The following is a 24,349-nucleotide window of genomic DNA, read 5'->3' on the forward strand; positions in this document are numbered from 1 at the left end:
TTTTCATTTCTGCAAATGTAACTGCTTAAGCTACCAGGATACAGAAACAAGGTCATGTTATTTGCTATATTGCACATCAACTTAAACTCAACCAGTTTTCTTTAAATGTCTGAAAACAGTTCCTACAATAAAGAACCATAATTACACTGTGATTTAAATACTTTAAATACAGTTTTAACTGTAGCAACCTGCTTAGTCATGTCTTCATCTCATATTCTAAAGTACAGTGTGGCATGGTGCTACCTAACGTTCAGTTCTACTACTAAGTTGCAAATATATGTAATTTAAGTAATTAGAAAGAAATTATTTTTTTCTGTCATGGTGTTAACCATGTTGAGGAAATCCTGTACTAATCACTCCCTGTGTTCTTGGATCTTTGTGCGAATTTCAACACTTATTTAAAATATGATAACCAGTGCAAGAGTGCTTTGAAAGAATGAAAAATTCCACTTGCATCGTCACAAGGGAATCCTATTCCCACCATCCCTAAAATACACAGTAATGACCATTTAAAATGTGTTAAGTACGGAGATCTTCAGAATTATGCAGAATTATGAATGTATAAGTACTGAGATCTTCAGAGTTAATAATGTGTTGGCATCATTTAAACAACTGCACCTCATATTTAACCTTAACATTTCTTTTACTACATAGAAGTTGGAAACTTTAATCGATACAATTTTCTTTATCTGCTTTGGCTGTGTACAATGGAAATTAAAAACTGTAATTATAATACAATTGCCGAAGAGTGGAAAGTTGTTGCTTGTTGGTTGGACATGCAAGTAAAAATTTTACTGTACTCTCTCTATGTGACAATCCTACTGTTCCTCTTATTAATGCTAGTGCTACCACCATCATCACTTCTACTATTGCTCTAGGTAATATTTTACACCAGTGATTTCAAAAGAACGCACTTCTAGATAATCTGAGATAATACTGGAATTATGGCCTTTCACTTAGATTTTCATATGATATAATGCAAGTTAACCCTTAATAAAATGCACTGTTCCTCAATTTTAAGCTCAAAATTAATCGTAAACATCAAGCTTCATATGTTTTAGGAGTATTCCCACTTAGACCTTGTTGAAGTAAAATCTTTACTTATTCATCTGGCCGTTTTTAAATGACAATAATTTCTAATCCATTTACAGCACACTTTTGCTAAATACCCAGTGCAATATTACTGGCTAATGAATATCCTATTGTCATAGTTTTCACTACATTCTTGGCACATTGTCTTGCCTTGCTCAACTGCATGAATCATATCCACCTTCTAAAATGCAATTGAATATTTTATATCTTATTTTGCTTATTATGAGAGATATGAAATTCACCTTAACAGTTCAAGTGTTCTTTAGAATCTGACAAGCATTTTTTACTCAGTTAATTGAGCATGCTGTACCACACTTGATGTTACATCTATTCTTTTCTCTGCTTTCTAGATTGGCATGGGAAGATATTTTTGGTATAATTGGATATGCTGTATATCTTATTGAGTTGTAATTTATTAATAAAAATAATAAAACACTTGAGATCAGTAATATATAATATTCCCTTTTTACACAAAGTTTTATGGTAGTTAAAGTATATTAATCCATCTTAAAATTGATAAGCAATAACTTTCTAATAATGCATGTATTTAAGCATATCAACAGTCACAAGGTTAAAAATAAGCATTTTAAGTTGTTACAACTGAATAACAACTTGCAACTCAGAGTGTTAGATTTGTAATGCAAGATATACAAAACATTTAGAATCAAATTATGACTTATTTCAGGAAAGCTTAATGTATTACTTTTTATCTTTTACATCCAGCACTTCTAGTATAGTTAAGTATGGGTAAAATGTTTGAATTAGCACCTAGTACTTTTTTTTGGAATTGGAGTAGCATTGGAGATACAGAAACAGCAACCTAAACCTAAGCAATCGACACAACAACATGACTGTAACACTTGACACTGAATGCATTGCTAAAGGCTAATTTAATTAAGAATCAAAGGTAATAAGTGTCCCAAATGGGCTTACAGTAAAACTTGTAAATATCATCCTTTGTTTTTCACTGCCATCTGTGAATTATTTGATGACACTTTACTTTCACATCTGGTTTGCTAAATAGATCACTATGCTTGTTTTCTTGTTTGAAAAACTCTCTGCAATGAGTGCATTTTAATATTGTGTTCTCTACACAAACAGAAGTCATTTGTCAATATTTTAAGATTATTATTATATTTTCATTGCATCAGATTATGTAATTATATTGGGTTAATTTGTTAATTTCAGGGATCTAAATTAAATGTGTATGTTTATGGTTTACCAGACTGCTTTGGTAAGATTATGATTTTCCCCTCACGATCAGTGTAAGCTAATTGTTAGGCTAATGGGCCAAGTAAAGGTCTGCTTTTATAAGTAGCCTACAGCAATATTTAGATTCAAAGCACACTTGGGATGTATTTTTAAACTCAATGGCTTCTAGTGCAAGCTTTTGGTAGTGTTACTTCAGGAGTGATGGGCACCCTCTCCAGAATTGTCAGTTCTTCCTTGTACCCAGTGCTTCCCAGCGGGTTTCTGGTACCCCATGACCTTGAAATGGATTAAGTGTGTATGAGAATGTCATGCCTTATCTTGTAATTTATATTTCTGAAGACCATCATCTTGTTTGCTGTAAATGAATGAAAAATGTTTGGTTTTGTGTAGTCTAATGCTGTAGATAGGCAACACTAAATCCATTTGGTATGAATGAATGTACACTGTGAAGTCTTTCAGAATTATTTTGAACACCCCACTACAATAAAACATAAAAACATTTTCAAAAACAGGACTGATGGATATTTACCTAGAAAGGTAATTTTATGTAAAACATACATACAATGCACTATTACTCTGAGTTATAAAAACTCCTAAGACGTTCTGCTTATTGGCTTCTAAAGTGCTGTACCAAAAATAAGTAATAAATAATGTTGCACTGAGTTTTTTCAAAGCTAGTTCATGTAAAAAGAAAGTTTATGAGGTCATATGGTGAGTTACTGCATAGGGATTATTCACCTTCTTACCAGATACCAGTGTCAGACGTACAACATGCATACACACATTTCAGGCCTCTTTTTTTGTCCATGCAAAAGTCATGATTTATACAATACAATTTCAGAAAAAAGTAGTTATTAATAATATCTGTGATCAATTTGTGAAATGCAACCAAACTAGCCAAGTGACGTCTCACTCGTATATTTCATATCTCTGGGGTGTTGTTATAATGTGCATTGATATAACAAGGATATTAAACCACAAAAGTGATACTTATGATGTGTAGACTCTATTTTAAGAGGGCCAATATTGCATATTTGCACTGAAGATCTTTTTTTGGATTTTCCTCACTTTATGGAGGCTACCTGTTGTTAATTCTCAGAATTAGAAACCAGCCTCTTCTTGTCAATAACTGCGTTAAATTTAAACACAGGTGCCATTTGTGCCCTGCATACAGAAAGCTATTAATATCATACCCTATAGCCTATTCGTAGCCTTGGCTTGTGTGGCACTACCGTCATATACAGGTACATAGGCAATTAAATTTTAGGGACTGACAAGATTTTTTTGCCCTTGATGATAACTGTCTTATGAGCCAATTTAGGCATCCAAGGACCATTCTTATGGAATTATATGCTGAATTGGGCCCAGCATTAGAAAGACCAACAATCCAATATCAGGCTATACCTTTTCCTTTGTAGGTTTTAAAAATGGTTGGCATTCTGGAAGCAGGTACTTACCAGGTGGACCTGGCAAACAGATTAGGAATATCTCAGCCAAGCTTGAACTCCATAATGTTCGCAGTGCTGGAAGCTGTAAACAACTGACAAGGCACTACATTCAGTTTCTGTGTGGTGTGGTTATACAGGTTGACATAAAAAGGCAATTTACAGCAGCGTCTGTTTTTCCTAATAAAATTGGGTCAGTTGACAGCACCATACTGCAAAAAGGGCACCTTGCAAGAATGAAGCTGCTTTTGTTTATCATATGCAGTTACATTTCATTAACCTACAAGTCATCTGTGCTACTAAAATGATGTTGACACATGTCATGGCTTTTTAATTTTCATTTATTTTGAGGCAAAGTAGCACTGGCAGACCACTTGCTAATGGTGTGTACATGATGGTTGACTTGTTGATAAGGTAACAGGCTGAATCCTCAGTTTTTCATGTGGCCTGTACTATTCATTGTAACAGCAGTCATGTCATTACATATGCCAGGTGATAGTTGCTACCAGCAAATTATGCCATGCACCTCTCCCCGATGCCACAGTGCAGAGGCCAGACACTAGAATGCTGTGAGGACCACACCACAAGACTCGTAGAATGCTGGTGGCGATGTGTGGATGCAGCTGTGCAGCATTGTGATTTCATATGTACGAGTTTGACTGGCATAACCCGTATGTGGTTATTTCAAAATAGCAACTGGGCAGGGTTCAAAGTATGTTCCCAATGCACATTTACAAGATGATTCTGCTTTTTAAAGGGTAAATTGCACAAAAATGTGCATACAACAGGTTTTATAATTAAATGTTGGCAGCAATGGACCATGGGTTGCAGCAGATTATTATGATGCTTTGCCAATAACTTATAGTGCCAGTGGAATACTGTGTCATTAATAATCAGTGGATAATGCAGCTGGGAGGTTGTTTTTAGTGTAATGTAAATGCCAAGTACAGTACATGCTTATTTACAGTTTACAGAGCCATGCTTAAGGAGTCCCTTTCTTATTCCACTCATTTCTAGACAAGTCAAGTAGCTTTTTGTTTTCTTTATTTTAACTTCTATGATTATAAACATTATTTAACTTGCCTTATAAAACATTGCACTTGTCCATGCAAGCAGCTGATGTTACTGTGTTTTTCGCTGCCCTGCACAGGACACTGCTGCCATTTCAACAATTTGAGTTGGTGGCCTGTTTGTCAAATACAAGGGGAAGTGATACAAGATGAAATAAGTAAAGTTACACAGAATCTTTCTCTGTTTTAAAATGGATAATCTTACAATTTTGCCAATCCGCTTTTTAAATAGGAGCTTTCCAGATTTCAAAAATTTGAAAAGCATTTTCTATTTGAGATATACTTAACAAAAATTGAAGTTATCCAACAAATTGCCTTGAAGATTATATATACCAAATGTCAAATAATTTGGTGCCATTGGCACTGAGTTATTTCATGTGGGTGGACAGAGGCAGACTTGACAATGACATCAGGTACTTTTCACATTTTTTGCAGACACTCTTTACTGTAACAAAAATGTCAGGCTGCTTGCTGAGATGGTGGCCTTTAGTCGTCACACTTATTTTACAGATTTCCAAAAAATATGCAGAATTGTGTGGAAGTCCACTTGAAAGAGAGTCATCAGTTTAGAGGATAAGGTCTAATTTAATATATGTATCATCCTAACTAAGGGCATTATTCGTGCTAAATTCTAGGCCTTTCTGTAAATGTTCACTCACTCACTTAGTGCTTTATATGAAAGGTCTATAAGGAATACGTGGGATACCAGACATAACCTTTCAAGGACAAACAAGGATTTTATTTCAGTTAAAACAGTAATAGTACTTAATAAACATAAAACAAAGGCAAACAGTAGGAAGATAAGTAGTCTTTGCAAAATCGAGGTGTCGAGGCTCCCTAAAAGTGAATTAAATTACTGTGCCTCTTCCTGATAAGGAGTTGCCAAGAGAATATTCTTTCCTTGTATGTCATTCCATGAAATGAGTAAAGTTTTCCTTGTATTGACTTTTTGGCTTTTCATTTTATTTTCTTTGAAGCTATTTTCAATTGTGATTACTGATACTTTGAGCAATTTATCCAATTTTAGTTTGATTTGCAGTCCATGAGTGATATAACTTGCTGTAATGTACTTTTTAGAAAGTTTTTACCCACTAACAGCAAACACACTCGATGCCACGCGGTAACAAGTAAAGATAGGAATTCAGGTGACAAGTTTAAAAAAAAAAAAGAAAAAACTTTCTACTATGGAGGCTGAAAGTGACAGATTGTGAGAGGTTATCACATTGGAGTATTCGGGTTGATTCTGGTTTATGGAATTCAGTTTTTTTCCATAAATCAAACATATCCATAAATCAACATGAAAAGGTAAAAAGATAATTTGGATATCTGATATATTTGAGAAAAATGGGTGTTACAATTGAGGATTTTGGAAAATAAAAAATGTATCCGCTATTTAATTTGTTTTCATATTGCCATTTTTTTATTGTTCCTGATTACAGGCATTACCAAATTATGTTCCTTGTTCTTGGTAACAGTGCCACTGTGATTACTGAATGTGTTAAATCATCATGCAGATAATCTATATAATTTGGTGGGACATTCTGCTTAGCATCCAAATGGACTTGGGTTCCATCCTGGTAAAATGAATTATCCCAGTCTGTCCTACAGTACAAATAGATCTAAGTATGATGTGGAGTAAGTAAAAGGGAAAGTAACTTCTAAACTTGGGTATTTAAAAAAAAAAATGATAGCAAATTATGTGTGAGAGAACCACAATTAATTTGCAGCAAAGTTTTCCAGTACAAACAAAGCTATTTTGAGTACTTCAATACACAAGAGTGCCTGGTTTGTAAAATTTACAATTTATTATTTCTTTTGTGGCTGAAATTGCAATAAATCATGTGTAACATTCAAATTGCAGTTTTATAAGATAGCCAAGGCCAGTTTTAACAATACCATACATAAGAAATGGACAGAGGGCTCACCTTGTGGTTTTATTGCTTCTTGGAAGTGCATCTTATTTTGTTTTATTTGTCCTTGCTAAGTGTTTAATTGCCAATTATTTTTTTTTTAAATGAAAAATTTGTCTTTTAGGTTTTTTTCACCAGCAAAGATGGAACACAAATTCCCATGTTTATTGTGCATAAAAAAGGAATTCAACTGGATGGTTCCCATCCTGCCTTTCTTTATGGATACGGAGGATTTAACATATCCATAACTCCTAGTTATAGGTAAGAAAAATGCTTTGTTTTGCAATATTTTTCAGAAGTCATTTCAATATAATATATCCATAAATCCATTTTATGTAAACATATTTTGTGTGTACACTTGACATGGCAGGCACAGCTTCTCCACGTAATAACTGAAATTTTACTGTTTAATTATTAATATTGTAAAGTGTACTGGTGCATAAAGTCTTTTTTTGTCTTTTTCCAGTCTCTCAGTTTTGCCACATTGATAATTATTTTTGGTAGAATATATGACGTTTTTATGCCTATTGGGTTAGTGGAGTACGGCACAGTGGTTAGCTGTGCTGCTTGCCTCTTGCTCTAGGGATCAGGGTTCAGTTTGTGATTCATTCAGGAGTTAATGCAATCTCCTTCTGGGTTTTCCGTGGGCACTGCAGTTTCTTCCACCATCCCAATGGGATGCATGTTAGGGTAATTAGTGTCTTGATTCTGATTCAGTGTATTAGTATTACCTGAGACTGACCTTCATCCTGTCCTGGGTTATTCTCTTTCCTGTGCCCAGTATGATGAAATATGCTCCAGTGACCCTATAACAGAACAAATGGGTTCAGAAAATGATTTGATAGGTGGTTTTTCCTTTTTAGTTCTTTTTTTTTATTTCTGTCCTGGATATTTAAAATTACTATCATTATTCCTGTCTTCGAAAGACCTGAAAATTATTTGCATAAGAGCTTTCATGGTCTGTTTATAGCTCATAAACATGTAGCTTTCACTGCAAGTTTCCCAGCAAAATAGTGCTCTTCTGCCATTCATCTAGACATGTTAAGTTTAATAGCTTTTCGTGACACCCTGAGGATTCAGACTACTTCTGTTTATTCATTATGTATTTTTTCTCCCTTAGTGTTCGTGTTCACATTTAATTTTTTAAATTTGAAAAGAACTGTCACATTTAAAAAGATCATAGTCATTTTGAGATGCCCATCTGTAAGAGGAATCCAAATTTTTTGTCTCTCTTTTTAAAATGCTTTTAAGCTAGGCCTAAAGCATTTATAAATAAAATACACTGGGCTGTATTGTCAGTCCTGGCATACATAAGTTTGTTTTATGTATATATGTATGTATGTGTGTGTGTGTGTGTGTGTGTGTGTGTGTGTGTGTGTGTGTGTGTGTGTGTGTGTGATTTCGGCTACCTTTATAAAATCCTGAAAAGTATAGGTCGGTGTTGTCCTTAGGTGTTTGTCAAGGCAAAACACTTACTGTGATAATTTAAAGTTTAGATTAAGTGCTTCTTTATGAATACTCAAGGGGATAAAATTTCACAGATAATGAAGGTAAAAGTGTTCCACTTTTTTCCCTTACTAGTAGTCAACAATTGAAATCATCTTTATGAAAAAAAAGAATAGAGAGAGTTTTCTGTATAGTTTTAATTATTGAAAATCCATTTTCAAACCACTTAATTTAATGCTTGGAGCGCAGAGTGTATTAGGCCAGCATCAGGATCTTACCTTGAACAGGTGCCTGTCTGTCACAGCACACAAAGGCCTCTGCATCGACTCACAACGTGGCCATTTTAGAGTTAGGAATTACCTTTTGGGATATGGGAGTAGAATTGGAGTACATAATTGATTATAAAAAGCAATCATCATTTTCTTTATTTTCAAACTCTTTGATTTTTGTTTATTGTAATCTCTTTTTGAGTTCTTTTACATATTTTTATCTATGTATGTGTAACATGTGAATCATCAGGGCTGTCAGGTAAACCCCAAAGATACAGTGGTAACTGAGTAACCAGACCATACCATCAAAATAAAATATTTACGTGGTAACACAAAGGTTGACACGGCTGCCTCATTGCTCTAATGACCCTGCTTCTAGTTCAAGCATGGTCAATATTATGCTGGGTTTGCATGTTCTACTCATGTCCATTTGGGTTTCTTCTTCATTCCAAAACCTAATCAGAAACTGTAAGTTGTGCTGTATGACAGAGTGTGCATTCGTGGGTGCAAGTGTCATGTGATGGTATCCAGAGCTGAGTTATTTCTGCCTTAAACCTGTTTTTGCTATAATCGTCAACAGATTTTTGTGTGAATTTTTTTATCTGTATGTTTCCAAAAGTTGCAAAGCTGTACAGCATGTTTTTATTTTTGAAGGCAGTTATCATATTGAACATTATCAATAATATACCCCCACTGACTTGGGGTAAAATATGGTTCCTTCACACTTAAATGTTATAACAGACAACTAAATGATTCTGCCATCAGGAAGGGCATTCTGCCTTAAAACTGTATGCTCCAGTAAACCCTTAGGTAAACCGAAAAAATGGAAGTTTAACCGATAATGATGATGATGGTGGTGATGATGACATTTTGCATGTTGCACATGGTTCAGTGTGAGTATGTTTGTTGCATTCTGCTGCTAGAAAATGCAGTGATCTGTTGTGTTTTTTTATAATGTGCCTTAGGCTGGATGTGCTTCAGGAGTAAGCCGGAATAAAAGTGGCGATAGTAAAAATGATTTGAAAATTCCATACTAGTGCGTTTGACTCTACACCGTGCTGCAGTTAAACGTCTCTCAATTCCACCCTAAAGTGATTAAAATCCAATAAGACTACTAATATTTATCCTGAATCTTAAAAATTAATAAATAATAATAAAACAGATGAAACCTAATAAACAGACATTGCCCAAAGTTGCTTTGAATGGAATCATCTCTGCTTGATCTGCATGCAAGACTCTTTCAGAAAAATATGTGTTTGAGATGTGGCACTGCAAAAAAAAACATGGCAGCTGGGTTGTATTGGCAGACTTTCTTTCTGTTATTTACTTTTTGCATTTCACAATTCCATAAAAAGATTGAATCCATTTTACATGAGTGAAAAAAGGAGAATGTCTGAACCACAGTATAAACAAGCTTTATTTTAGGTAATTCTCTGTTTAAACTACCCGCCTGCAAGGTATCTTACAGTTATGGCATTGACATCATTTCAGTTTTATTATTCAGTACCATACAAATTATATTTAGGCTCTTGAACTAATCAGAACAGCCTAATAATTGTTACATTCAATGAAATCTAAGTATAATGTTTATCGCTAATCATTTACACATGAGGCCTGTTGCTGTATCTCTACTAATGTATGCAAATAAGACATTATCACCATCCTGTCAGTGCTTGGCGTCACTTTTTCCAGCGATGAAGAGCTTTTTTTAGGGTTCCAGGAACAAAAGCGAATGTGAAGAGGTATAATTATCAAGTTATTCGCTACAGAGGACGGGATTTGCAGAGTTTTAATGCAAGTATTAATGTAAGACCGTTATGCTGATTATGTCATTTTGTAAAATTGTGCTAATATGTGGAATCTGTTTAAGGTGACATTCGCAATGTCTGTTAAAAATATAAGCATGCAGGAAAAGCAACACAGCTCATTTTTGTTTCACATTCAGTTAAATATTATGCTTTGTTATTGTTTTTAATATGTATTTTGTGCTTTATTGTTTCAAAGCTAATCTTAATGATTATTATGATTATTATATTTTTATCCATAGGATGCACTGTATTGTGATGTGTGTATAAGGAATTAAGTGCATTGTTTCATGTAGTCTAAGAATATGGTGCTGGTTGGGGATGGGACGATGGATTAAGGAATGGAAGTGGGGAAAGGGTGACAAAAATGCACCTTGCCTCTGGCAGCATTTTGTAATGTACCAGCACTGTATAAATTAGTCAGTTTGCACATATTTTATATCATTACCTAGTCACACTCTAACAACGTCGGATCATATTATTGTTTATAAAATGTAATTCTGTGAATCTCATTTTAGTGCATACACCTTTCAAATTATTTCTATATGGCATTCATATCACATGAAGCTTCTATTCACTTCAGGCTTTTTCTGCAGTTATGTTGATCTGTTCGAATGTCATAAATGCTTCTCAGTCTTGATTTCCTGTTTCTGTCTTTCCTGATAGGAGGCAGTGATATAAGCAAAGCAGTGGAATTTCACCAAGGCCATTTTCCTTTTAATGGGCATCTCTGGACAAAATAGCACAAAGAATTAAATTATAAAAATCATAGCCAGGGATATGAAATAACTGCATGCTAATAAAACAATGTAGCCAGGCACTCTCATATAATGAAGAAAACCTGGACAGAATAAACAAATAACACTTGCTACCTTTCTCTTTTGCAGTGTTTCCCGATTAATATTTGTAAGGCATCTAGGAGGTGTGTTAGCTGTTGCCAATATCAGAGGAGGTGGGGAATATGGTGAAACCTGGCATAAAGGTGGGGAATTTATTTTTTGTTGTTTTTATCAGTTATGCAACATTAAAGATTATGTGTTGTTTACTATTTTGATATGTGTTTATCGGTTTTTGTTTGTCAAAATTCTGATGTAGTAAGGTGTATAATGTATTGAAAACATACTTTTAGAAAGTGTAACATAGCAGATAAGGAACTGGACTTCGCACCAAAAGGGTTAGTCTGTCACCACCTCTGCCCCCCAATATGTCCTGACCAAGATGTTTAATCTGCAAGTGTTTAGGCTGCTTAAAAAATGATCTGTAGTTGTAAAGTGCAATAGAGTTTGGTATTAAATGGCACCATCTAAAAAGATATTTTGGTTCTTTTTAGAAATCAAGTTCTAAAAAATGTTTTAAAATAAAATAGAAGAACAGAGGGCGACAACAAGAAAACGTTTTAGCAATATCTATTTTTTTAGTTTTTTATTTAGTGCTGCGTAGTGCCACAGTATTTAGTACTATTTCCTCATAAGTCATAGGCACTGCCTCAGTGGAGTTTGAATGTTTCTGCCTTCTGTTTGTGAGTTTGTCTTCCAGGTACTTCAACTAAAATGATGTGTTTTAAATTAACTGGCCATTTTAAACTGGCATTGAGAGAGTGTGCCATGTGGTGGACTGTGCTGCCAGGATATTCATCCGCTCCCTAAAACCCAGAACTAAAATATAATAGCAAATTACAAAATGGTTAGATGAATTGGTGGATCAAATACATTCATAAGTCACCATTTACTTTTTGAAAAATATATTTTCGTATAAAAGAATGATGTCCATTTAATCACACAAAAATGTACATCAGTAGTTAATGAAAGTAAAGTTAGGAAATGCTACAATGAATGAGGAAGCACTTTCACACAGACGTTGTGGATGAGCTGTCAGTGGCCTGATGAAAGATAAAAATGGAAAGATTCTCCTCGCACAGTATGTAAGGAGCAAGACGCACGATGGGCGGAAAACTTCAAAGTAGCCCTCAATCAACCATTGCCCTTATAGGCCTATGATTTCAATTATATCCCTCAATGTCTCCACTGACGGCGGACCTGGGACCAATTATGACAACCAAAGTGCAGAGAGTGATACAAAGCTCCACAACAAATCTCAGCAAAGCTTTTGAAGGGAGGTGGGTACGGCTCATGGCACTGAGCAAATTTTCATCATATGTAATATCATTGAACAAGTGTACAATAACAATGGACAGTGCTAATTATCTCAACAACTTCACAAAAGTGTTTAACCGTATCCATCCTGAATCAATGTGACCAGAAGATGTAGAAGGTTCGCCTCTGGATTAGCAACAAGAAGACCAAAGTTATGAGGGTGAACCATGTCACCAAATTCTGTGTCAGTGCGGAAGGTTAGTTAGAGGAAGCAACCAAGTTTACATACCTTGGTAGTAACATTATGTGGAACTGAGGCACTGACAAGATGTCCATAGATGAATCCCCCAAGCCATGGTGGTTTTCTGAAAAATGCATCGAATGTGGTCCTCAACATTGAATGATTATTCAGTAGCCTCATACTACCAACCACAACCTGTACTGGACCAATGTGGAGAATAAACAAAAGCATACCATAGCTCAAAAGCTCCTTATTTTCCAGCAGCCTTGTTTTCAAAGACTCCTCAGTATACCCTACCATGATCTACTTACTTATGACAAGGACATGCAGCTGAGTGAACTGCCAATTCTGACTGAAATCATCACCAGTCCCTGAATGTATTTGCCTGGCCATATCAACGTCCATTCAATTACAAAACCATTGACTGACCCAGATTGTGATAAACTGGATGCCCATAAATGGGAAGAGACAACAGGGATGAACCATTAAGACCTAAAGAGCAACCTGCCAAGAAGACTTTGGTGCTGTTGATGTGGGGTGGATCGCTGCTGCAAATATTGAGTTAGACTGTTCATGTTGGAAAAAGGAGCAGGCTGTGATACAGCACATTGCCGCACCCACATACAGTGTGCTCTGTGGTTACTCTTTCAGCTGGGTGTTACCATATCATAATCTCTTGGACCAATAGGCTGAGTTTTCCACATTCGACTTATATGACTGACATTATAAAATACCAGAAATTATATGTTAAAATCAACTCCCGAGGGAGAACTTATTCACAAGTGTATCTGGTAAGTGTTAAGTGCTTACTTAATATGTATTAATGAGGAAAGAATACATTTTATGATGACTGACTTACCAGTGACATACAGTATATTCATTTATAAAATATAAATCCTTCTCTTATTCAGCTCTTTGGTTTTATGTATCATTGCATAGCAATGTAGCATAGCAAAATGCCCTTTTTTAAAAAAAGATATAATAGTAAGTCCATCTGTTTCAATCATGTTGTGAATTTAGAAACCTCTGTTCACCGGATATGGTAGACCTTACATCCATCTTCTTTGTGCTTCTTGTAACCTTTGTTCATTGGACACTGTAGCCCTCTTGTGGACTCCAGATGACTTTACACCCGGGCACAGATGCCAGATGTTTTGTTATTTTATATAGACAGATAATACCAGATGGGATAAAAGTGTGAAAAATCTGCTGTAATATTCCCTACCATGCTTCTTGCATGAAAGCTTACTTTGCTCAATTGGAAGTATCATATTCCAGTTTATTTAACTCAATGATAAAGTGATATTCTGTATTGTTACAAATTGGAAAAAATCTTATTATCTTTACCTGGATCTGTGCAGCATTTTTCAGAACTTGTCAAAAACTTATTAATGTAATGCTAAAGTAATCAGGCAATGCCTGTGGTGAATCTGTCCTTTTATTTGCTGTTTTATTCTACATGAACAACCACTTTAGTAGTCTGTGCACATGCAGTTTGTGCCAAGTATTCAGATTTATGTTTTGTCCCATATTGCTGTATTACCAATCTTTCTTGCATATCTTTTTTTGTGGTCTTTAATTCACATGTTCAAGAAGACATATTTTAAAGATGTACTTTGTCAATGGATAATAAAAATCAAAAACTGAAATTTGTGGCTTAAATAAATATTCTGACACCAGACATTAAGATTTGGTTGAAGCCATTTTTGTCTCAATAAATCTTTTGGATTTGGCCTTTGCCTGTTTGGTATGCTGTTTGGACTGTTTTTCCTCCTTTCTAATTGGCATTTTTCCAGCTCATGCATATTTCCAAATTCTAGTGAATTACTAGTTTCAAATTAAGCTAGAGATTCTCAGTGGGTTTAAGGTTTAGTCTTGGAGTGAATTCATCTTTGCTTTGGTCCTGTACTTGGAACAAAAATGGATCTTAAAACAATACAATATTTTTGTAACTATACTTTGCATGCATTCTTCCTTCTGCTGCCCAGCAAGTGACAGCATCTACGCAGCATTAGGTTGTGGGGATGGTACTGATGGTGCCACATATAGAATATTGAAATGTGTACTCTTTTGACCCCAGGGTAGCACTGTTGAATCACAGTTTACTGCCTTTGTTTAATTCCCAACTGAGTCAAAACAATGAAAAAAAAAATGAAATTAGATTTTTTTTTTTATTTCTTGTGTTTATAATTTGAATTTTGATCAACATCTATATGTTGTGACATAGTTGAAGAAGAATCGGATGGGTCCATGACTTGTCTTATCTTTAGTCTGCCTAAAGGCAGGTCCAACGTGACTTAGATAGGTCACATGACCTTTAGTATTAATACCAGTTCTCTCGGTCCAGAGCTTCATTTTGATCTCATGATTGTTTTTCTTTTACATGTCTTAATAGTATGGGGCTTCATTGCCCTTTCAAATGCCATCATTATTGCCTTCCTTTTAGTACATTTATAAGCTGCAAAGTATTTAGAATTTCATATTTTGCAATTGTTTGCATCACCCTACTTCTTTCACTGTTCCTCACTTTCCACATATCCACATCCCTGTAGTGTTTAGTTTGGTACCTTGGAGCAAAAAAAAAAAAAGTATTTTTTTAGATATGGTTTTATCAGTAATTATCATATATAAGAATCCCAAAATAGAAATTTTCTTGAAAAAAATGTACATTTTTGGCAGTTGTAAGCACCTTTTTGTTCACTGCAGTCAGGGTAAAATTTAAGGGAAAAAAAGAAGCATTAAGCAGTAAACTGCTGCCATTTTTATCTAGCTTTCTTTGTGGTTTTTTCTCATTCAATCAAAAATGCCAGTTCAGTGCTTTAATGTCTTAAATGTTTCCATTATGCAAGCCTCTAGTGTAGTGTCTGTGACCACTTTCTATCTTAATGTCTGCATGCAAGGCTTTTAGCTTGATTTTATAATCATTAGGAGCATTAGCTAGGGTTCTGTCCAATACTTTATGTATTTTAAATTTTCTGACTATTGTAAATGCCTTAAATATGCTGTCCTGATAAAATGATGATGTAATTTTCTTGTACATGGGTATGTTTAGCCCTTCACACATCCTCCGCCAAGTTAATAAAGCCTCAATTTGCTGATAGCAGTATTTAGCAGGTTGCTTTCCATGTCTGAAACAAACATGACTTTGCTTACATCACAGAATGATAGTAAAGAATTTCTCTTTCTGATCTGTGTTTTCAGGCGGCATGTTGGCCCTCAAGCAGAATTGCTTCTCAGATTTCCAGTCGGCTGCTGAATACCTCATCAATGAGGGTTACAGCTCCCCCTGCAAACTCACCATTAATGGAGGCTCCAATGGAGGGCTCTTAGTAGGTATGGATTTTTTTCTTTATTTCCAGACCGACAGTCTTTATTTTGGCAATGATAATTTATTTTTCCTGTCTCCTTACTCAGTTTCATTGTGCTACTTCACAATCAGATTGCTTTTCATGTGTTTGTGAAGATCTGTCCTTGTTGAATAATGCTTTATTATTGAATGTTAGTTACGTTTGTATTTCTAAACTACTAATTTCTTCAAGACTTTCTGCTTTAATATACTTTTTCAGTTTACAATACTTACGTTTTTAACACTGCTTTCGTCTTAACTGTAACATGTTTTTGACATAGCATCTAATCTTGTTTTTAATACGTGCATATCCTAAGCAGACCTTGAGAAAAAAACATAATGGGAACAGTGTCCCAAGGCACTATACAAGTACAAAGTTCTAGTGTGTTTTATTTTTAATGTATTTTTTATGCACTCGTGAAATATATGACTTGCTCAGGAGCACAGAACAAATCTGAGGATAAGATTGAAACCTTCATTGTCTCTCAATAAATAAATGTAAACCTTGTAAGCTGCATTGCTGGTCACAACAGCTCTACTTTATAATCATTGTGTATTCTTCTTTATGTTCAGGAAAAAAAATGTGCATGTGAATAAATATGCTGTGCCACATTTAAAATAAACATCTACCACAATACTTTTGGTCACTACTAAATCATCTGACGGTTCTTCAAAAAATGTATATGGAGTTTTGATCTATTTTCTCCTTTTAAACAAAATAACTCACTTCAGTGAAATGAAGGTTTCCAACTGGGCGTGCACAAATCATTTTCAAAAAGCAGAGTTAAGCATAACTTTTGCCAACAAACAATCTGCATAGTAAGCATTTTTTCCACATGTCAGCATTTATTCTTAATAAAGATGAAGTAGACACTTACACTATGGAGTATACTTATGAAGATAAGAGGTAGACAGCATTGGACACATTATCCAGCAAATCCATGCATAATGGAACCTCACCTTAGTGCTCTTGATTCGATCTGAAAGATGTATTACCACTGCTGACATAAAAGCAATTGCTTACTTGGGTGCCATTTCTTAGCTCAATATAATACCACAACAGTACAAAGGCGTCTTCAGCATGGATCTGCAAAAGGAAAAAATAAAAATGTTCATGTTTTACCTATTGAACCTGCATTATAATACACCAAGTTTTTAGCAATTGTATGTATTCGCTAGTTACATTTTGCACAATTAAACACTGCATAAGAAGCATATACACTGTATATCTGAGAAAAGTGCAATTCTGTATTATGCTAGAAGATTATTTAACATACTGTATGTTTACTTCTTCAGTAAGCACTGTAACATGTTCTCAGTGACTTCTGTCTTAACTTTTTAACATATGACCAAAGTTACTGAATGTGAAATACCACAAAGATAACTTTAGATTATTAGTTAAAGGAACGTAGTTTTGAGCAGTTAAATCTCCAACAGCACTGCATGTCAAATCCTTATACAAACTCTGAAAGTGCCAGTATCAATATCAAACTACTCGCAGTTGTCGAAAGCTTTATAAGGCACAGATTATGTATACTGTAATAAATGCCAGCTGTGCTTTGCACTTTAATAAATTTCATTTTTGGAGGTTCAGGTTCCTCATGTTTACAATGGACATTACTTTGATCTATGTCTGCATCTCCTGGTGTAAAACACTAAAACAAACTTGTTGCTCTCCTCCCAGGCTCTCAGACTAGCAGAATAGTTTTTCTTCTTGGTGTTTTACCTTTAACAAGTATTTTTAATATATCACTCCAGTTATCACCCACACCTTTATGTTTCCACTGCAACAGAGCCTGCTGCATCACCATGTCTGTAACAGTAGGATGATATCTGACCTCTCGGAACATGATGAGACTGGCCAAGGGCCACATGATAGCATCCATTTTTAGTTTAGCTACTGAAGAAACTGTCACTTGGTTTATTTTTATTAAAACCAGTGGACTGTTTTCATGACATTTCTCATAGCATTTCTGGGTACTTTGCACAGGCCTTTGGAAGAATGCAGTGGCACCCTTTGCATCTTTGGGCTATAAGAATACTAATGGTTTTTTGTTTTTGTTTTTTGCAGTTTAACAAATATTCAAAAACACCTAGTGTAACAAAAATCTATTATTGTAGCACTCAATAGCTGGGGGACCTTTTAATTTTTCTGATGTTCAGGTTTGTCACTTAATTTGCCTCTTATTATATTATTTTTGTTCTTGGCTGACTTTCTGTCTTTCTGACACCTTTTTACAAGGCATATCCTCACAAATTTAAATTGGCAGGCACTCTCAATTCCTTGGAGGTGGAGACAAAGGAGATAATGAAAATAAAACTGAGTGCCATTATAAACAATGCTGCACATCTTCTCTCTGACCCACTAACTTGCACTTTACTTTCAGCCAATTAATCATTCAGCATAAGTGTGTCATTTAACGCTACTGGGGCTCCTTCATACCAACAGTAATATGCCTGCATTTCGCATCACTGGGACTGTCACTGCCAAGTCAGAAGTGTCTTTTTTTTTAGTATCTATTATTTATCAGACTAATGATATAGTCTGGCTTTGGAAAGAATGCTTGATGGGCGCACACTCTGTTGAGGAGACAGAACCAGAACCTGATGGGAGAATCAAAGTTTCCTTGGGGGAAGTGGATGAGATCTGCTCAGATTGCTGAAGGTTCTGGACACTGTTGGACTGTCATGGCTTAAACACCTTTTCAATGTTGCATGGTCATCCGGAGTAGTGCCCCTTCAGTGGACATCCAACTCTCAAGGGATCACACTCCTCAGCCTCCCTGAGAAAGCTTATGCCATGGTGCTGAAAAGGAGACTCCTCCTAGTCATGCAACCTTGCATCTAGGAGGAGCAATGATGATTCAGTCAAGGCTTATGTACTGGTGGATAAGCTCTTTACCCTTGTGTGGATCCTGGAGAAGGCATGGGAGTACGTCCAATTGGTTTGTAGACTTAGAGAAGGCTTTTGGCCATATTCCTTGAAGGATTCTTTTGGGATGCTGAGGGAGTATGGGGTTCCAGGGCCCCTAATAAGGAATATTCAGTTCCTGTATAACTGCAGTTAGAGCTGTGCCTGCATACTTGGGAAAATATCCTTCTCAGTGGGTGTGAGATTCCTCCAGGGCTATGCTTTTTCTCCAATTCTGTTTGTGATTTTCATGGTTAGGTGCAGCTGATGAGAGGAGGGTGTCCAGTTCAGTAGCTTCAGAACTACATCACTGCTTTTTACAGAGGACATGGTCCTGTTAGCTTCATCAGCCTGTGATCTCCAGTACACATTTGGGATGGTTTGCAAGGAAGTGTGAAGCACCTCCAAGGATAAGGATCAACACCTCCAAATCTGAGACCATGGTCATCAGCAGGAAAGAGGTGTATTGTCCTCTCAGAGTGTGAGATAAATTACTGCTTAAGTGGAGGTGTGTAAGTATCTCAGGCTCTTGTTCACAAGTGAGAGGAAAAGTGATAGTGAGGTCGACAGACAGATTTGGGTGGCAAATGCAATTATGCAGTCACTATAACAATCCATAGTAGTGAAGAAGGAGCTAAGCCAGAAGGCAAAGCCCTTGATTTACCAGTCCAACTACGTCCCTACCCTCACCTATGGTTATGAGCTTTTGGTAATAACTGAAAGGAACAGATCCTGAGTACAAGTGGCCAATATTGAGTGGAGCCAATTGAGGTAGCTCTGGCATCTGATACAGATGACTCCTGGACGCTTTCCTGTGAGGGTTTTATGGGCATGACCTAGAGCTTGCTGAAGTGATTATAACACCCAGATAGCCTGGGAACACCTTAGGATCCTACAGAATGAGTTGGCAAGTGTGGCTGGGGAAACAGACGTTTGGGTCTCACTGCTAAGACTGTTGCCCCCACGACCCGGTTCTGTCCGCAGTGGAAAATGAATGATTATCTGTCTAACTAAATACATTATACAGATATACTGTACCGTAAGCAAATTTGTACTGTACTGAAAGCTTTTCTGGAATGTCTTATATGGTGAACTCACCAAAGGATAAGATCCTCAGGGTAGCCTGAGAAATCATTGGAAGGACTGCTTGAAATGTTCTCTCTAGAACTCCAATCCAAAAAGGCACCTTGAGGCATTTGTTGTGAATTGCACACTTTGGAGATGAACCATCATCAAAGGAATCTGTCACTTCAAACAATAACGGACCTATCAACAACAGGAAGAGAAAGGAGAAAGACATCTCTACTGACACCTACTGAACCTGGAGGGCACTTTCTGTGCCCATCATGCCCCCACTAGTGTACACACAGGAGGAAAGAGTGTCAGAGATGGATAAATGGATGGACAGTGTCATTGTCAAATGAACAGACAGCCATGACATACACATATGTATACACATTAGCTATATACACACTGTATTAGTTATATAATATGTGTGTGTGTGTATATATATATATATATATATATATATATATATATATATATATATATATATAATACTGTATAAAGTTTCAGATAAGAAGATATATTATGTTATGATATCCACTTCACCGCTCCAGATTCCTTTGGTTCATATTTCAGGTACAGTGCTATTATTGATATATTTGCAATTTCTCCCCATGTCTGTGTGGACTTGAAATTTCCTGTAACTCTAATTAATGGTGTATGAATGGGTGTATTCTACAATGGAATGGCCTCTCACCCAGAGCTAGTCTCCATCGACATCCCAGTGATGCTAGGATAGGATTTATCCTCTCTATTATTGAAATTAATTAAATTTGATTGATAATAGATAGATAGTTGTTATATTTAAGTTCTGAATCATCAAAACATAATTTTGTTTTTAAGGAGCTTGTAGAAACACAAACAGTATTCAGTGGTCTTTGCATCAGTATTATTAGAATTTAAACATTGAATATACTTGCTGAATTGCAAATACTTCTGTTAGAATTCTTTGAAGAGAAAAGTCAAGCCTCTTAATACTGATGTCCATGAGACACAATAACCCAATACCAGGTATCTGTGAAAACTGTAATGAGAGCTCTAAATGGTAGCTACCAGCCTATACTATTTGTTGTAGTTTTACCGGATGTTTCTTCTTCCTCTTTTAGCTGCATGTGTGAACCAGCGACCTGACTTATTTGGCTGTGCTGTTGCTCAAGTTGGGGTCATGGATATGCTGAAGTTCCATAAATTTACTATAGGCCATGCCTGGACCACTGACTTTGGGTGCTCAGACATTAAGGAGCAGTATGATTGGTTGATCAAGTGAGTACTGTTCATATGCTAAATTGTATTTTTTAAAGTAGGAAAACTTATGGGCTATTCATGTTCTTATTGTGTAGGTAAGCATATAACAGCCTCAGTTAGAATACCATGAAATACTTAAATGTAAATATTATAGGTAAGTGTGTTTTTCCAAAATTATGAGTCCAGCAAATTGTTTAGTGCATTTTGAAATAATTATTTAAAGTTTGTATATTTCGGTTAAGAAGAGTTTTTAACATCCATTAGCTGTAGTCAGCAACAATGGCTGACTACTTATTATTACTATTCTAATCACTCACTGAGTTTGGAGCATGTAAGCTGAACACATCTAAATTCTGATTCTTAGAAAAAGAAAGACTGATCACTGTGGCAATAAGTTAATAGAGTGAGGGGCTTGTTGTTACAGCTCTCCTGCTGATAGTTTGGTCGTTGTAAAAGTACTGTAGGCTATGTGGTGAGTAGAAAATGGTAAGCATGCATTAAAGTCCTATATGGGCTTTCTTCAGCAAAATTACTGAAAGCACAGTTTAATGCACATCAAGCATTGCAAAATTCATCATTAAACAGTAAACTTTGGGTAATGAGAAATGCTTTTCAAACTTGGTTTCTTTCTTATCTAAAATTGAGATGTGTTCTGATGATACTTGAATTCCACATGCTAAAAACTTTCTTCCATCATTGAGCACGGCCAAAGCCGGACGTCTGATACCTAGCAAAGAATAATCTCCAAATACAGAAGGGATATTCTACTGCAAAATAATTTTGTATTAAACTAATGGGGGCTTGCCAGCACATCTGCTGGAGTTATTATTTTTAACAAACAGAAAAACATGTAATTGTTTCTCTGATGTAATGATGTAATAGTATGTTTTTACATTATCAAACTATTATTATAATATTTCCAGACAGCTGACTACTGGACTGTCTAGTGTTTGCATTTGCATGTGTGTGTGCATGTGTATACAGGGGGTCCTCGGGTTACAACACAGTTCCGTTCCTACAACAGTGATGTAACCCGAATTTTGGTGTAAGTCGAAACACACCCTAGCCTAAGTCACCTACCTATCCTTACACATTTTCAAAATCATAATGTAGAACATAAAAACACAACTAAGCCACAGAAAAAGGAAAAGGACATGCATATATTGTACTGTACACTGTACTGTATTAAAAGAAAAAAATGACAAAAAATGAGTGTAAAAAAATTCCTTACCTTTATTCCTATATTACAATATCTAATTTCACTTCCATCGTGACGGCTTTCCTCTTCTTCAAAACACTACCATTTGAAGACTCTGGCTTTCGTTTAGGAGTCATGATAAGGTCCAAAAAATTTGCCAAACAAAGCAACACAAACGGAACACTTCCTCCGCACGCAAACCAAATTAGTTTGCCAACTCCCTCACTCATACACCACGTTACTGTGTATTCTTCCTTTGCGCGCAACCAAACTAGTTCAGCCACATAGTCTGTAATTACGACGCTAACAGCGTAAGCCGAAACACATGTAAATTTTTTTTTACGTTTTTATTGCAGTGAGCGTTGTAAACTCGAAATGTCGTATGTCGAGACATTGTCACCCAAGGACTCCCTGTGTGTGTGTGTATAATATATATATATATATATTAATATTTAGAAAATTTTTAGTAATAAAAAGATAGAAATAAGGCCGAAGTGCACACCCCTACTTTTAGGAGGATATACATCACAATTGTTGGTCCTCTTTTTGTATTTTATTTCCATGCCTATCAGAAAATAATCATAATTGCCTGTTTTGTCATTTAATAAGACTTGCCTTTATTTAATGATGCTAATATCCATCACTTCATTGGCATCTGTCAGTCTGTCATCATAAAACTCAGTGAGAGGAAGGTAATAGGCTGCATACTGCAACTGAAAAATGAATACGGTCAAGTAAAATCTGTCTAAATTTAGAAGATTGTCTTAGATGCTGGACATGTAAAAATTGCTACAATAGCTTTAATAATCAACAGTTGGCCCTGTGTGGGATCATTTTGACAACTTTTGGATAAGGAGACAGCATTATGCCCATCAAGAGGAATATTTTGGGTTTTGCAAGGAAGCAACTAAACAGATTTTTCTGTGGGTGCTGCTGAGTGCCAGGGTGGTCCTTGTTTTCTACCTTGCTATGCCCACCTACCTTATTGATTGTCCAGCTGGTTGGACAAAATACCTACAATGTACAGTGCATCCAGAAAGTATTCACAGCGCATCACTTTTTCCACATTTTGTTATGTTACAGCCTTATTCCAAAATGGGTTAAATTCATTTTTTCCTCAGAATTCTACACACAACACCCCATAATGACAATGTGAAAAAAAGTTTATTTGAGGTTTTTGCAAATTTATTGAAAGTAAAAAACTGAGAAATCACATGTACATAAGTATTCACAGCCTTTGCTCAATACTTTGTCGATGCACCTTTGGCAGCAATTACAGCCTCAAGTCTTTTTGAACATGATGCCACAAGCTTGGCACAGCTATCTTTGTCCAGTTTCGCCCATTCCTCTTTGCAGCACCTCTGAAGCTCCATCAGGTTGGATGGGAAGCGTCGGTGCACAGCCATTTTAAGATCACTCCAGAGATGTTCAATCGGATTCAAGTCTGGGCTCTGGCTGGACCACTCAAGGACATTCACAGAGTTGTCCTGAAGCCACTCCTTTGATATCTTGGCTGTGTGCTTTGGGTCGTTGTCCTGCTGAAAGATGAACCGTCGCCCCAGTCTGAGGTCAAGAGCGTCCTGGAGCAGGTTTTAATCCAGGATGTCTCTGTACATTGCTGCAGTCATCTTTCCCTTTATCCTGACTAGTCTCCCAGTTCCTGCCGCTGAAAAACATCCCCACAGCATAATGCTGCCACCACCATGCTTCACTGTAGGGATGGTATTGGCCTGGTGATGAGCGGTGCCTATTTTCCTCCAAACGTGACGCCTGGCATTCACACCAAAGAGTTCAATCTTTGTCTCATCAGACCAGAGAATTTTGTTTCTCATGGTCTGAGAGTCCTTCGGGTGCCTTTTGGCAAACTCCAGGCGGGCTGCCATGTTCCTTTTACTAAGGAGTGGCTTCCATCTGGCCACTCTACCATACAGGCCTGATTGGTGGATTGCTGCAGAGATGGTTGACCTTCTAGAAGGTTCTCCTCTCTCCACAGAGGACCTC

General features: G+C 36.2%; 1 protein-coding gene across 1 annotated transcript in view; it reads left to right on the forward strand.

Annotated features, from left to right (window-relative positions):
- LOC120525501 (prolyl endopeptidase) overlaps positions 1-24,349 on the forward strand; it is a 298,115-nt gene that overhangs the window by 243,433 nt on the left and 30,333 nt on the right. The window contains exons 11-14 of the mRNA XM_039747852.1: positions 6,854-6,990; positions 11,137-11,231; positions 15,785-15,916; positions 21,012-21,168. Coding sequence (XP_039603786.1) covers positions 6,854-6,990; positions 11,137-11,231; positions 15,785-15,916; positions 21,012-21,168 — 521 coding nt within the window. The remainder of the gene's footprint in view (positions 1-6,853; positions 6,991-11,136; positions 11,232-15,784; positions 15,917-21,011; positions 21,169-24,349) is intronic.

This window comes from Polypterus senegalus, chromosome 3, assembly GCF_016835505.1.
Source record: "Polypterus senegalus isolate Bchr_013 chromosome 3, ASM1683550v1, whole genome shotgun sequence".
Classification (NCBI taxonomy): domain Eukaryota; kingdom Metazoa; phylum Chordata; class Cladistia; order Polypteriformes; family Polypteridae; genus Polypterus; species Polypterus senegalus.